The sequence below is a fragment of the Pezoporus flaviventris genome, unplaced genomic scaffold (assembly GCF_033815535.1).
Source record: "Pezoporus flaviventris isolate CSIRO_AGI_PZ_B2104156 unplaced genomic scaffold, CSIRO_AGI_Pfla_v1 ptg000007l, whole genome shotgun sequence".
NCBI lineage: Eukaryota > Metazoa > Chordata > Aves > Psittaciformes > Psittacidae > Pezoporus > Pezoporus flaviventris.
The window spans coordinates 80889186-80905139 of NW_026892555.1; the positions used below are offsets into that span (position 1 = coordinate 80889186).

The 15954-nt window shown below is 37.7% G+C and overlaps 1 protein-coding gene across 2 annotated transcripts in view; it reads right to left on the minus strand.

Moving 5' to 3' along the window:
• Positions 1-13090, minus strand: part of CDH9 (cadherin 9) — a 66599-nt gene extending 53509 nt beyond the window's left edge. Inside the window, exon 1 of one of the 2 annotated variants that reach the window (XM_061449271.1) lies at positions 12810-13090. In XM_061449271.1, coding sequence (XP_061305255.1) covers positions 12810-13040 — 231 coding nt within the window. In that variant the 5' untranslated portion in view covers positions 13041-13090. The remainder of the gene's footprint in view (positions 1-12809) is intronic. The other variant, XM_061449272.1, reaches the window with a different exon arrangement.
• Between the last annotated feature and the right edge of the window lie 2864 nt (positions 13091-15954).

The following is a 15954-nucleotide window of genomic DNA, read 5'->3' on the forward strand; positions in this document are numbered from 1 at the left end:
ATGCTTACTTTTACAATCCCTGTAAGACTGAACTATCAGAAAAGCACCATTTTTAAAACTTACAACAGTATTTGCAACATTTTTAACAGTGTGATACAGTAATATTAATGCCACTTAAGCTGCATACAAGTTGTAAACCAGAACTTTTTATAAGAACAAACTATTTCTCAGTATGTAGAAACTAAATCTATTTCAGCTCTTAATAAGAAATATGTAAGAACAGCTAAAATTTGAAGAGGCAAAAATGCCTACAAGTGGTCAGAATCACCACAAATTTAATGTTTAAGTGAGGTAAATATATTTTATAAATGCTTAAGTAGAAAGTAACAATATCTTATTAAATACTTCTGTGGGTTTTTTTTTATGCATCAGAAAAAGTTAAAACAATCATTTATATCACGAATTCTAGCATTCAAGCACTGTTCATCGGGTAGGTACCTATTAAATATTTGGTTCTGTTTTTTCCTCCTTTTTATAGTGTGTTGTCATTTAGCCCAATACATCCCAGCCCTGCTTTCAATCAAATGGCTGATTCATGGCTGTTTTCATGATATTCCAGAGCTTTATTTTTTTTTTTTTAATGATATTTTGTGGAAACACTTCACACATAGACATGTTCTGAGAAAATGTTTCATTAGATAATTGTTAGGAATTGCATTTTATAGATGTAATTATTTACACAATCAGCAATTACTTATGGCAACATTTGGGCTAAAACTTTATTCTCATAGCTAAATCAACCATTCCAAACAGCTTCTGGAGATTTTGTTAAGAGTTATATAACTTAAATATTTCTCCTTAGGTTTCCTCCATGGAAATAGAGTACATAGAAACACTTTATCTTCAGGTAAAACTAAAACTCATTTAATATTATCTGCCTGATTATCATTTCCTCACACTCCCAATTTGACAAAAATGATATGATGGCTTCCATATGAAATGGGTATACTTGTCTCTGAAATGTGAAGCAAGATGGAAGGAATTTATAACTTCTGAAATTTTCATGGAGGCTGGAATGCTTTTTCACTCTTTCTATTACACTCTGCTGTGTAAAAACAGAACAGAGATATTTCAGCAGAGTTTTTTGATCATAGATTGATATGAGAGAAGTTAGCCCCGTGTGTTTGTGTTGCTAGAGCAATACATACAGCAAGGATTTGGCCATAATTATTTATTACTGTAACTGAGACTACAGGTTCCTCTTTTGATTGATACCCAGCATAGCTTTATATTCACTGATTACATTGTCTATACTAACATATTTTTCAGTCTCCAAAAAGGCTGAAGTGTGTGATGATTCCTGCAATCAACAGGATTTGGTGTATTGGACAGGAAGAAAAGACATGATATACTTGACAGTTGATTGTTGACAGCTCCTCTCTTTGTCTTCAAGGTGACTATTCATCAACCTTTCTCTGACAGACAAGATATTGCACAATACCACCCTCTGTTGCAGTCAAATTGACATTTCTAAGCAGTCACATATTTGTTTGCTCTGATGGGTTTTGCACTCTGTCACGAGGCTAGCAGGTACCAGTAAACCACAATATAGTCAAAACATTTCCCCTCTTTAGAATCACTCCCATTATGTCATAAATGCAATAAATATACAACACTTGAAAAGTATCTTGTGAAGTACATTTTCCTCACACTCCCATCTTTTCATGCACAATAAATGATTGCCTAGTAGCAGATATGATAGCTCTGCAGACTGCCACTAAGCTGATCTTCTCTTCCCACCGGGTTAAACATTCAAGGCTGAGAAATACCAGCCTACAAAGCTGTAATAAGAAGATGGGGATATTCTGTGAACAAGTTACCTATCATGGCAACTTCCTTAAGACAGATCTTTTTGGCATAAGGATCTTGCCAACATCAAGACTAGAGAGCAGACTTTGGCTGTTAGAGAGCAGACTTTTGCCTCTTCAGGAACCTGCTTAGTAAGGTTCCATGGGATATAGCCCTAGAGGGCAGGGGGCCCAAGACTGTTGGTTGATATTCAAGGATCACCAACTGCAAGATCAGGAGTGTTGCATCCCAACTAGAAGGACGTGCAGCAGGAGAGCCAGGAGACCTCCTTGGATGGATAAGTTGCTACTGAGGAAACTTAGAGGGAAAAAAGAGGCTTATAAAAAGGGGGAAGCAAGGACAGGCATCCTGGGAATATACAAGGATGTTGTCCAGGAAGCTAGGGACCAGGTTAGGAAAGCTAAGGCCCAGTTAGAATTAAACTTGGCTAGGGATGTTAAGGATAACAGGGATCCTATAGGTGTGTAGAGAATAGAAGACAGACTAGGCACAACGTAGGCCCTCTCTGGAAGCTATCAGGAAAACTGGCTACCCTGAATTTGGAGAAGGCTGAGGTTGTTAATGACTTCTTTGCCTCGGTCTTCACTGGCAAAGGATCTGACCACACCACCCAAGTCTTGGAAGGTAGATGCAGGGACTGTGAGAATGAAGACCTTGGGCTCACTGTAGGAGAGGATCTGGTTCGAGACCATCATAAGAACCTGAACGTGCACAGGTCCATGGGACCTGATGAAATCCATGCACGGGTCCCTGAAGGAGCTGGCAAATGAAGTTGCAAAGCCGCTGGCCATCATATTTGAGAAATCATGGCAGTGAGGTGAAGTTGCCGACAACTGGAAAAAAGGGAAATATAACCCCCATTTTCAAGAAGGGGAAAATGGATGACCCGGGGAATTACAGACCACTCAGTCTCACCTCTGCGCCTGCCAAAATCTTGGAGCAGATTCTCCTGGAAGGCATGCTAAGGCACATGAAAAACAGCAAGGTGCTTGGTGACAGCCAGCATGGCTTCACCAAGGGGAAATCCTGCCTGACCAATTTGTTGGCCTTCCATGATGGGGCTACAGAACTTTGGATAAGGGCAAAGCAGTTGATGTCATCTACCTGGACTTGTCCAAAGCGTTTGACACTGTCCCACAGGACATCCTTGTCCCTAAATTGGGGAGATATCAATCTGATCGGTGGACCACTTGCTGGATAAAGGACTGGCTGGATGGCCACACACAAAGAGTTGTGGTCAATGGTTCAGTGTCCGGCTGGAGATCAATAACGAGCGGTGTCCGTCAGGGATCGGTGTTGGGACCGGTCTTGTTCAACATCTTTGTTGGTGACATGGACAGTGGGATTGAGTACACCCTCAGCAAGTTTGCTGATGACACCAAGATGTGTGGTTCGGCTGATAGGCTGGAGGGAAGGAATGCCATCCAGAGGGACCTTGACATGCTTATAAGATGGGCTGAAGTCAACCTCATGAAGTTTAACCATGCCAAGTGCAAGGTTCTACACGTGGGTTGGAGCAATCCCAGGCACAGCTACAGGTTGGGCAGAGAAGAGATTCAGAGCAGCCCTGTGGAGAAGGACTTGGGGGTGTTGGTTGATGAGAAAATGAACATGAGCTGGCAGTGTGCGCTCACAGCCCAGAAAGCCAACTATATCCTGGGCTGCATCAAAAGGAGTGTGACCAGCAGGTCGAAGGAGGTGATCCTGCCCCTCTACTCTGCTCTCGTGAGACCTCACTTGGAGTACTGTGTACAGTTCTGGTCCTCAACATAAAAAGGACATGGAACAGTTGGAACAAGTCCAGAGGAGAGCCAAGAGGATGATCAGCGGACTGGAGCACCTCCCGTATGAAGATAGGTTGAGAAAGTTGGGGCTGTTCAGCCTGGAGAAGAGAAGGCTGCGTGGATGCTTCATAGCAGCCTTCCAGTATCTGAAGGGGGCATATAGTGATGCTGGGGATGGACTATTCCTTAGGGACTGTAGTGACAGGACAAGGGGCAACGAGTTAAAATTTAAACAGGGGAAGTTTAGATTGGATATAAGGAAGGAATTCTTTCCTGTTAGGGTGGTGAGGCACTGGAATGGGTTGCCCAGGGAGGTTGTGAATGCTCCATCCCTGGCAGTGTTCAAGGCCACGTTGGTAGAAACCTTGGGTGGCATGGTTTAAGGTGGTGTGTCCCTGCCCATGGCAGGGGGGTTGGAGCTAAATGATCTAAGGTCCTTTCCAACCCTAACTATTCTATGATTTTAAGACGCTTTTAAACCCAGAAAAGCCAATTGTTACTGAAATAAAAATGGTATTTTATATGGCAATTGGTAGTTACCACTTGAGACAGAGTAGTATTACACTCTCCACTTTCCATGCCTGCTTTCTTTATTTTAGGTATTTTTACTTTGAGCCTTGTTTTTTGTTAGTCTGTGAACACCCTCAATCCCAGAAAACTCCACATAGGAGTCCTCCACTGAGCAGACCCCAAGACCCTTTTTACTGTTGTCCTAGTCGAAACCCTGGCTGTTTTAAGAACACTCAGGAGATCCCGAGTGAAGAGGAACTGGGATTAAGCAAAAAGCAATAAGCGTAGTGAACAATAGACTAGATTTCACATAGTAGCCTTTGCTGATATGTTGGATGTTGGGTAAGCATAATTTTTTTTTTTTTGCTTTGGCTTCAGAAGTAGCTGGGTACTTCATATGCCTGTATTCATGCTGTGGATGAAGGTGTCATTTAGCCTAGCTATATTCTCAAAAAATATCTTGCAATTTCTCCTTGGCATGCAGTAGTTCTTAGCTTTTTTTTTTTTTTTTTTACTTGAAAATTGTTGCATACAGGATGTTCTGTCTTGGGAAAGAGGAAAGTAAAAAGGAAAAGAGGGGCAAGGTAAAAGTTTACTAAACTTTGTGAAGTTTTCCTAATTTTTTTTGTGTCCTTGAGTTTATTCTTGGTTTAGTTTTTTCACAAGCAGTTTCACTAATTCAGCATTTGAACTTGAAAAACACACAGAGAATCCTTGAAAACAGAACAGACGGACCTGTGCCATTCTCCTACTTCCATGTGTGATCAGTGTGGACTTTTTGGCATTTGGTGTGACAAACTAAAAAGTTTGACATGAAAAGCCCCAGTATCAAGATAATCCTATTTCTCTGAGTGATCTTTACCTACTACTTCACTGTATTGACTGTATTTACCATCAAGCTAGGTGATCATTAAGGTCCATACCAACCCAAAACATTCTATGATTCTGTGATTGTTTTGTGAAATATAATGTCCAAATTAGATTGTAAAATTCTAGCTTAGACCTACCACTACAATGTAACATTGTAGACATTTCGTATTTAAACTGTTTATACTTAAGTTATGCCTGATGTGATTAGATCTCTTCACTATCTTTGAGCTTCCAATAAAAAAAATTATTTAGGTTAACAGAAATGAGTTGCTGTCCCCTCTTCAAAGGAAAAGAGTCCTATTGTTTTTGGAAGATGCAGCATTTGTTTTTTACCAATTTTTTTTTGTCCCTGGCTCACCATCCTTCTTTTTAAAAATAGCAATCAACTTTTATTTAGAACCTTGTTTTTTACTATTTTTTTGTCAAAAATAATATTTTTTTGCAACAGTTTTTCAATATGGTTCATGTTGGAAGCCTTCGGATAATAAGTTGTTTTTAAACAAGTAAAGCTATGAGTCTTTATTGGTACTTGTAGTTAAGTTACTCATTCATCTGCAGAGAGGGACTTCTGGTATTTATTTTTTTTAACCTTTTTTTCTATGTTTGCTTGTTTCTGTTTTAATTTGATTTTGGATATTCATCTGCTGAGAGATATGGCTGCTTGAAATTAGACCAAATATTTGTTGAAAAAATGTGCTGGCTGAAGAATGCAATATAAGTGGAGATAATTTATTAATTTTGGAACCAGATAGGGTTTCCTTTTTTTTTTTTTTTTTTTTAAATATTAGTCAGACTCTTTTTCTTATTTCTTTGATCTTTTCTGTTGTTACGGCTTTTTTCCTTTCTGGTTTGATATATAATTATTTCTGCAGTATTCATTCAAAGACAAGGAAAAACTCGGGGTCTGAGAGAGGAAATTCAAGATAAAAGAAGACCCAGGAGACCCGATAATTTTTCTTCTTTTATTTAATCTGAAAATACTTTTGTTAAGAGAGAGCAGATATTCTAATGAAAATATATTATTAAATCTTCAAGAGTTATTTTTTAAAAGATGGCTTTGGGACACAGAGTATGCTAAATGGAACACATTAAGAATGTGATGAAATCTTCCCCACTTGAATTACACTTCTGCATGTTTATATGTCAGTAACATATGATTGTTGATGATTCTGTTGTTTTGTTGAAACATATCATCCTGTTAATTCAAAAGATGTCAAAGAAACATGCTGGCTTTAGCAGCATTTATGTACTGTACTAAATGCAACAGTTTTCCAAATAAGACAAGTGGGATTCATCTATAACAAAATGGAAGGCACACCTGAAACACTGAAAGGATATTGCAGTTGTATGTTCTCTCATCCTTACAATAAGTGGTTCTTAAACTGGCTCTGTGGAGGGAAAATAACTGATGTAAAGAAATCCTTGTGGATTAATTGCATAAATTGATTAAAGGCACAAGTGATGGATGAACTGGGATAAGACTAATAGAGAAAGGGCTTCACCGATCCCACTTCTTGACTTCTCTCCTGCTTTGCATGTTAACAGGGAGCCTGCTCTGGTCTTTGGTGGTGTACTAAAGGCAGCCAGCAAAACAATGTGAAAACATATTTCCCAGCATTAGTATATTTTCAGTCTTTATTTGCATGGAAATACTCTCCAATTCTATTAAATAAGGGGGGGGGAGGGGAGGGGGGAAGCACACAGTATATATAATCAAGCAACGGAATGAAGTTTCATGTTAAATAACAGCAAGTCTGGTAAGGTTAGTAATTCACTGAGACTTCTTATATTGTTAAATGACGTTCTGATCTTGACTCTGTTCTTATAAGGCGGACTGCTATATTAGGCAACCTCATTTGGAGATATCTGAATATTTTTAATTGCAGACAACAAGAAATAAATGGTTGAATTTAACTATATGTTATACCTGGCTTCTCCCCCCCCCAAAAAAAAAAAGAAAACTTCCCTCAAAAAAACCTCATCCTCTGAATATTTTTCTTTATACTTCTTACTCAGGTGCACAGACAAATGTCATGAATCAAACTCACTGGTTAACTGGAGTTGAACAGAGATTTTTCTTCCGTTTGCATCCAATTAACTGATGCTTTATGTCACGCAAAGCCTATTTCATTTATATTTATGGAAGTTACTGAAAAGGAGGTTATTCATGGGACAGCTAATTTTGAGCAGTGTCAGCTCTTTTTTATTTGATTTTGTATTTCCTCTCTTAAAATGAAAAAGAAAGGTTGCAGGTGCTGTACAAAAATGTTTTTGTTGTTGTTATTTATTTTTTAAATTGTGGGATATGACAACTGTTTGGGTCTGACATACATTGCATGGAATTTCACATATCACCTGCCCATCAAGATTAGCAGTATTGATTAGCAAAGTGCCAGTTTGATATAGGGAGAGACTAGTTTTCATGTAAAAAAATGTAATTGAGTGACTTAAAGGAGGGAAAATCTCTTGTCTCTTGAAATCACTGAAGTATATTGTTGTAAAGCACAAAGGACAGCATTTTCCAAAATGGCTGATGAATTTGATTAGTCCCATTTCTTCCTGACAGTGGATATTTCATAGGTGCTAGAGTTAAAGATAAGGTCTGGAGTTAAAAAGGTAGCATATTTGACATTTTGCGCAACTGATGCCTTTCAGATGGTATCAGATGAGTTATTTAGAAGTGGAGACATAGAATCAATATTAGTTTTTGAAATAAAACTATCCCTAAAGGGCTACTTGCTTAGAGCCTTCTGTGCATTTTATTAGCTTTTTCTTTAATTAAAGAACATCACCCCATCAACTTTTTTTTTTTAAGATTATCCCTTTGGATTGTTTGTTTAGGAAGTCGATAAATTTGCCAGACTTATATCAGTGGTTTAGATTTAATTTTTTAGGATTTTCTTGTGGCTTAAAGTTAGTAAGAGCTGAGAAGATAGAACTGTGGCTCTCTCCTATTGAAAAAAAAGGCAATTCCCAGAAATCAAGGAATGCCACAGCATGATATTCAGTCAGGTGTTTCGTTTTCTCAACCCCTTCATATAACTCTGAATGTTATAGTGTAATTCACTTTTTCTTTTTCTTTTTTTGTGAATTTTTGGTAGGAAGCATGAGCTTTGCAGCTCCTCTCACTACATCCTCTGAAAATGCCTGATGTTGATGATCTCACGGAGGTATCAACATTCACAATAGGCAACAGGCAACCTGAAGGATTATGGTAGTTTTTCGAAATATAATTTCTTTTCTTCTTCAGTATTTTTTTCACTAGGATCCTATAATACTGCTTACCTTACTTATGTCTGCCTGAATATTTCAGTTGCAAACTCTCCAGAGTAAAGTTTATATCTGTGCACTTTTTTCCACAAAACATCTACAATGATGGAGCCATTTTTTTCTCTTATCATTTCCTGAATATCATTTTAAAGGATAAGAAATCAAAGAATGCCATAAGGACTTCTTGCATTGTTGCAGGTACAAGTAACAGGACCTAACATAGGTAAAGATCTTGTATGCATTTTTTTTTTTTATTTTTTTTTTAATGCATGCACCAGTATGTAAGAGGAGTCATCTGAGTTGGGAGGAGGAAAGAAAGATGTGTGACGAATATATTCTAAGTTGTTTGGAGATGACTCTCATAGAATCATAGAATAGTTAGGGCTGTAAAGGACCTTAAGATCATCTAGTTCCAACCCCACTGCCAGGGGCAGGGACACCTCACACTAAACCATGCCACCCAAGGCCTCGTCCAACCTGGCCTTGAAAACTCTCATTCACAAGATGCATATAAGCCCTGTCCCTGAAGGTGAAAGTGATTTAGGTCTGTTCTTTGAGTAATTTCCTTATTACAATTGTTCTGGACATTAAGCCTTTTGGCAGCTGTTGAATGTTAACTGCTCATCAAACAATACTTTCTATTTCTGCTAAGTGCATTAAATGCAGTTAGCAGTCTCCATTTTACATCACCTATCCTCACTGTCACTGCCTTTGTCTAAAAATTACCTAAATATAATTGGGAACATAAGCTCTGTTCTAGCTGTTCAAAGTCTGTTACACCAGGTTAGATCCGTTATTAGTCTGAAAGACATGCACCAGGTTTGCATGGAGTTTGTTTTTTGTCTTCTTTACAGGTACACCAAACTTCAGTTTTAGTAATTTCTTGTCAAAGGGTGAAGCCTACCCACAAACACCACTGAGATGAGACCATGATTGCATCTGCCAACCCTAAATGTTTAATTAGCCTGGTATGTGAAGGAAAAAAAGAACAAAAAACAGGGATGATGGATCTGTTAATCACTTTCCATTCTTGGAAGATATATGGAAAGATGAGAGGGTGAGAGTAACCCCAGTAACAACTGTTATTTGACCTCAGATATAGGGAATGAGATTGTCCTGGATCTGCTTGGCTAGTGAAGCCATTGGCTACCAACAACCTAATTTTTAAAAGAGCTGCCTAAGACAATAACACCTCAGATATGGGGGTGAAAATCCTCTCTCCAGGGACCCCTGACACCGAGTGTAGCCAGGACTTGGACAGTCCTGTGGACAAAGCATCCAATTCTCCTGGATCCCAGATGCTGGTCTAAACTAGGCTGGGGGCCTGAGCAGTGAAAATAAGAGGTGTGTGGATGTCACAGAATTTCTCGCCATCCCATGAACCCATCCTTCTTAGTAAATTAATTTTACCTTTTTATGTCATACCGAGTGATCCTACCCTACTGCCAATAACAGAACGCACTCGTAACAAAATAAAACATTATCCCAGTTTCAGCTGGGATAGAGTTAAATTTCTTCCCAGTAGCTGCTACAGCACTGTGGTTTGGCTTTAGTCTGAGAAAAATGTTGATAACACAGCCATAGAATCATAGAATCATAGAATAGTTAGGGTTGGAAAGGACCTGAAGATCATCTAGTTCCAACCCCCCTGCCGTGGGCTGGGACACCTTACACTAAATCATATCACCCAAGGCCTCATCCAACCTGGTCTTGAACACTGCCAGGGATGGAGCATTCACAACTTCCATGGGCAACCCATTCCAGTGCCTCACCACCCTAACAGGAAAGAGTTTCCTCCTTATATCCAATCTAAACTTTCCCTGTTTAAGTTTTAACCCGTTAGCCCTTGTCCTATCACTACAGTCTCTAATGAAGAGTCCCTCTCCAGCATCCCTATAGGCCCCCTTCAGATACTGGAAGGCTGCTAGGAGGTCTGGAAGGCTGCTATGAGGTCTGTTTTTTTAGAGCCACGTTTCAGTTGTTGTTGCTTAGTGCTTACCCTAAGTCAAGGACTTTTCAGTCTATCATGCTCTCCCAGTGAAGAGGGGCACAAAAAAGCTGTGAGAGACCATGACCAGAACAGTTGATCCAAACTAGCCAAAATGGTATTCCATACCACTGAATGTCATGTTCAGTATATAAACTGGAGACAGTTAGCTGTAAGGGGCTGATTGCTGCTCATGGGTGGGCTGGGCATTGGTCAGCTGGTGGTGAGGAATTGTATTGTGCATCACTAGTCTTTTTTTTTTTTCTGGGGGGGGGTACTTATTCCTTTGTCTCTTTATTTAAACTTATTCTTCTTGTTGTTGTTGCTATTATATTTTACTTTATTTCAAGTATTAAACTATTTTGTTCCCCACCCGCCAGGGTGGAGGGGGAGTGAGTGAGTGAGTAGCTGCATGGTGCTTAGTTGCCAGCTTGTCCGACAACATGACATGTATCAACAGAATAGCATCACTAATGAAACACAAACAATGTTATGGCTATTATCCCTTAGAAGTTTATTTCCTGATAAAGTTTCTTAATTCAATTTACTTAATTTTTTAGTACAGTATTTATTATTCTACCCCAGTAATCCATCTGCCTGTGCATACCTATATTAAAGAGGGACTGGACAACAATAATTGCTATGAACTAGTCCCCATGGGCTGGAATACAAGTGCTCTCTTCACACATACCAGTTTGCTAATTAACATCATTTTGAACAGGAGAATACTAAACCTAAGCTTTAAGCCTTTCTCAGAACACAATTGTTCAAAAATGTTGTTGTTTTCTTTATTTTTTTTCTGTTTTCATTTTTTGAGAAATTCCTTACTTGACTTCCCACTGTAGCAGTTCCCTCTTGGTGCTGCATATCATGTGAACATAGGATAATTTGAACTAACTCAAATGGATTTACTGTGGTTTTATACCACTGAAGACAGAACTATGATTTTGTCGTATCATAAACAGCTTTAGAGTTAATGCAACCACATGGATTTTATCACTTCGATCCAACTCCACCTCTTTAGAACATAGGGTAATACATGGGGTGATTTCCATCTGTTTAGAGAATCAGTAGTACTGACCTCTCCCTCAGGGCCTTTGTACAATATTTTGCAGTGAAATGTGAAAAATCTCAGCATATTATCTGAGTTGTAAGAAATGAATCATCTCAGATCCAGCTGCTGTATAGCCATTTGTTTTCCTTCCTGGACTTAGCTTCACAGTCATAAGGTCCAATACCTTTTATTTGGTTTGGAATAAGTGCAAAGTTTGCATCTCTTGCAGTGTATCATGTAGGCATTCCTTCTGTGAAAAAGAGATGCTGATAATAGTCTTGATTTAAGCTTAATTTATTTGAGATTTAGAATGACATAAATGGTTTGGAGTCCATTCATCTGTAGCAGTGGGAATGAAATTGGAATGAACTCTTATGTTTGCTACTTACTTCTCTTCTAAGACAGCTTTCTATTTAAAAAAAATATATTTCTATGTGTGTAGGTATAACTTGTGACTATGGAGAGCTATATTATGGTATCATTTCTTTGCAAGTTTACTCAAGACTATTTCCAACCATTTTTTTTTTAGAAATCTCTCTATACAATTAGTTCACTCCTTACAGAAGACCCCTTTATCTACAACAAACCTTCCTATTTTACACACTGATAAACAGATCTACCAATAGGATTATGGCTGTCATCTTATTTCAGCTATTGTGAGTCAGAATTAATTTAATCGAAAAGAGATTTGTATGGTTGTAGTGTTGGTATACATGAGGCCAGAATCAATCAAGTTGATAGTTAACCAGATTTGGCTTCTTTAACATTTGTTTCTTAATAAAGAGAGATATTTTCCACATTTTCCAGATGATAATGCCAGAGATTTTAGCAAATATTAAAAAATTATTTTGAGGTGTTTGAATTAGAGTTGTCTCAACCCATTTGGTAGTTAGGCACCAGAATATGAGAGCTACCACCACCAAGAGATGGCTTTGTCAGAAACAGCTGATGCAGGTAGGTCTCAAAGAATGGATAGTTTTTCAAGCCATTAAGTAAAGATCTCACTTTATTGCAGAAATGATGAAAAACATATATTTTTTTTCCTCAAGCATTTAATCCATACTTGGAATTATGCATAGACAGCAATTTTATTATTAATAAATAGAATTCTGTATTTTACTTGAGGAAGTACACATCCCAGTACACTGAGAAATCACACAAGGTAGATGAATTAAGGCATAACTTCTCTATTCCCTTATCTAATATTTATGTTTAACAGTTGAAAACTGGAAATTATTCAGTGAAAAAACTTGCATGGGCATACGTAATAAGAAATCAGAACATTTTAGTCTGAATAGTTTTCTTTTTTCTTTTTTTTTTTTTTTTCCTCACAGCTTCTTCATTTGTCCCACCACTTTGAATAACTAAGGAAGCCTCGGACAGTCCATAACATGCTTTGTTTGACTTAAATGAGAAACTGGGACAGTTTCTTTATGAAAAGCAAAACAACTGTGGAGAAGGACAGAAAATACCAACGGTGTCAGATGTATTACCTTTAATGGAATCCTTTAAAGACAAGGCTTACCTTGCCCACATATTGAGTATCTGGACCTGTGTACTCCTCCAGCAAGAAAAATTGATTCCACATCCAACCACGCTTGGTGCGGTGCAGTGTTTTTCCATCATTATCTGACAATCCTGTTAGCCTTTCACTGCCTGAGTGCTTGTTAGTCCTTTTTTGGGATGGCATCACATGAATCACATGAAACATAGAGCTCCAAAGAAAGATCATCAAGAAGGAGTAAGTCGTCATCATTTACAGAGATGCTGTTAGCTTCCACTCCACTAATAATTCACAGGAAGAATATTATATTCCTCTTCTAAGTAGGACCTAGGGGATGGAGAAAATATTTGAGTAAGTTGCAATACCAACAGCCTAGTGATCATGACAATAACCTGTGGGAATTGCACATAACCATAAAAATTACTCAGGGAGTTTTAAGTCGAGTTCTGTAATATTTCCTTTTGCATTTTCTATTTCACTCTCTCACATTGTATAAAGACATAAATTTAACGCACAATCTGAGGAAAATACTACATCTGAAAACTTCAGCTTCCAGCAGCCTCCTGACACACCTAAACAGCCCAAATAATAAGAAGCCTTCCAACCTATTCTCTCCCATCTCAGCCTGATGCTATCTTTTCTTACTGTCTGTTCAGAATTGCTGCAAGTCTGATTCTTCTGTTACTTCATGATTAACACAATCCCTTCTTCCCCTTTGCTAGCCCCCCAGTGGTCCAGGGGATCTGCTTCTGTTTCTGTGCAAAGGAACTCAAAATAGCTGAAATTTAAATTATTATTGATAACTTCAACAGATTCCTTGTTCAAGAAAGAAAAAGTACTTGTTATATAAGTTTTGATTCATAGAAACCCTCCTGGGGTTAACAAACATCTGCATTTGGGACAGAATTCTGAATTTGGAATCTATTTTTTTTTTCCCCTACTGAATGAGCAGGAATTTTCATGATATAGAATATTATGCTTATTTTTATTTTTATGGAGTTGATGTTTTGTGTAGAAATTTGTAAACAGCATTTAATCAAAACCAAAGGTGTTGTGTGGTTATTGGGGCAGGGTTTGGGGATAAGTTTTTCTTTTTTTTGGCAGTATAACCAACATGCTTGATGCCCCAGTCTTTTCCATAACTTGGTTTTCCTGTCAAGTCTGGTTTTGGTTTAGGATATCTTTAGCTGAGCCGCCATTTTCTATTATAGAAAGCATAGGAAAACAATTCCGCAGCAAAAGCATCATTTGTTTTGGGAATCCTAGTCCATAAACAGTGATAGAAGTACGAAGCCACACTCTCCAGAAGTTTTAGGATACTGAAATTTTGAAATTTCATATAAACATTCATACCTATCCTCCTTTGTCTCACAAACCAACATTTTCTCTTCAAAATATAATTTCAGAACTTAGACAAATTTAACACTCAGATGATTTAGTCTTTTTTATTTTTACTCTTCTTTGAAATGGGGGAAGTATCAATACCTTTTCATTTGGCCATTTGGAGTTGTGTGATTACATCTTCAGTTTTTTGGTAATTTCAAATGGAAATAGAATTTCAAATACTACACTTTTGCCATTTCAAAATGACACATTTTTAAGTTCCTGAAATTGTCCTCATTCCATTCTGTCCAAACACTATCTGCCATACTCATTCAAATGCTTAAGATGTTTTTATGACTCTCTTCTTTGTACTCAAAGAAATACTTCAAGGTGGTATCTTGTCTCTGAGTCAGCTGTTCAAGCTGGTCAGGAGTTGCATTTGGTAGACTCAGAAGGTGTCTGAGTTTTATTTTAATACTGAAACAAAGCATTCTGGTGTAGTCTGGAAAAGCAAGCACAGCTATCCAGGAGACCAAAATACACTGTGCATCGGTTTTATTTTCCTTGAAGGAATCTAGTTTCCCATATTTTGTCTCAGCCAGGGCAGAACTTAATCTGAGATGGTTTCAAGTGTATGGTTTTCTGTATAGTACTGCCCTCTACTGATTTCAGATTTTCAAATTAACAGAAGAACTTAATTATTACTAAGAGGAAAAATAACATCCTTCATGTCAGGGAGGATATGACTCAGATTTTGGAATGACAGAATTTTGGGGTGTTTTTTTACAATAGTTGGATGCATTAAGTGTAAAGAGTTATTGCTCTGGATCAGTCTGGATCTACTGAACATTATGGTAAATTATTTCTGTTAAAAGGAACAAAGATCTTGAGTCTGAAACAAAGGAGAATGATTTTAATGGTTTTTTTTTCCTAAGTAACTGATCAAAATTATACACATAATCTCTGTTATTCCACTTCTGCTTACACTATTTAATCTGCACAACGTTCAGCTTCTTGTCAAACAATGGAAAATGGTTTTCTTCCTACTTGCATTGGGAATGTCTCTTAAGATGATGCATTAATGTTTTAAACCTTTCAATGCCCCAAATTGTGGAGAACCTACATTCTTTCCCCACTTTGCAAAGCACAGGATCTTAGTGGAGGCTATAAATGTCTTTTATTTTTACTGTTTAAAGGATCTGTAGTGGTAGCCTGGAAGCATTACGGTTTCTCCTTGCAGTAAGAAGTCTGATATCAGCAACAGTTCCAGGTAAATTAATCTTCTCTGTATGAAAGACATTATTTTCCTCAGCACATTAGCAACTGGAAAAAATGCGTCTTTTAAAGTCCTTTTGAATGTAAAATATTCTATTTACATTCTTCAGGTGTAGTGTGAAATAAGCCCTGCTGGGATCAATAGCAGCGATTTGTTAGCAATGATGCCAATTTAAATGTTTCTATAGCAATTGCCATGGCAATGTTTTTAATTAGTACAGCACAGTCACTCACAAGCATGACATGAAGAAAAGCTAACCTTCGGCAACTTGATAATGTGTCCTACATTAGTTTGCTTCATTTGTTAATAGTGAAGTAAAATTCTGTTCTAAAAGAAACAGGCTTTAATTTTCATGTATAGCTAAAATTAGCAGAGTTAATTGCAGCAGCAGTTCTTCATACTGCACTTACCAATCTTTAAATAGGAAAGATGCATCTGATATTTAAAATCTGTAAAACAAGGCATAGCAAGTATAAAACTTGTGTAGCTTGCACACATGGAAGTGATCTTCCTGAATTTGGCTGTGTTTCTTTTGAAAACAAGAAAAAAACCCAATCTGATGTAGCT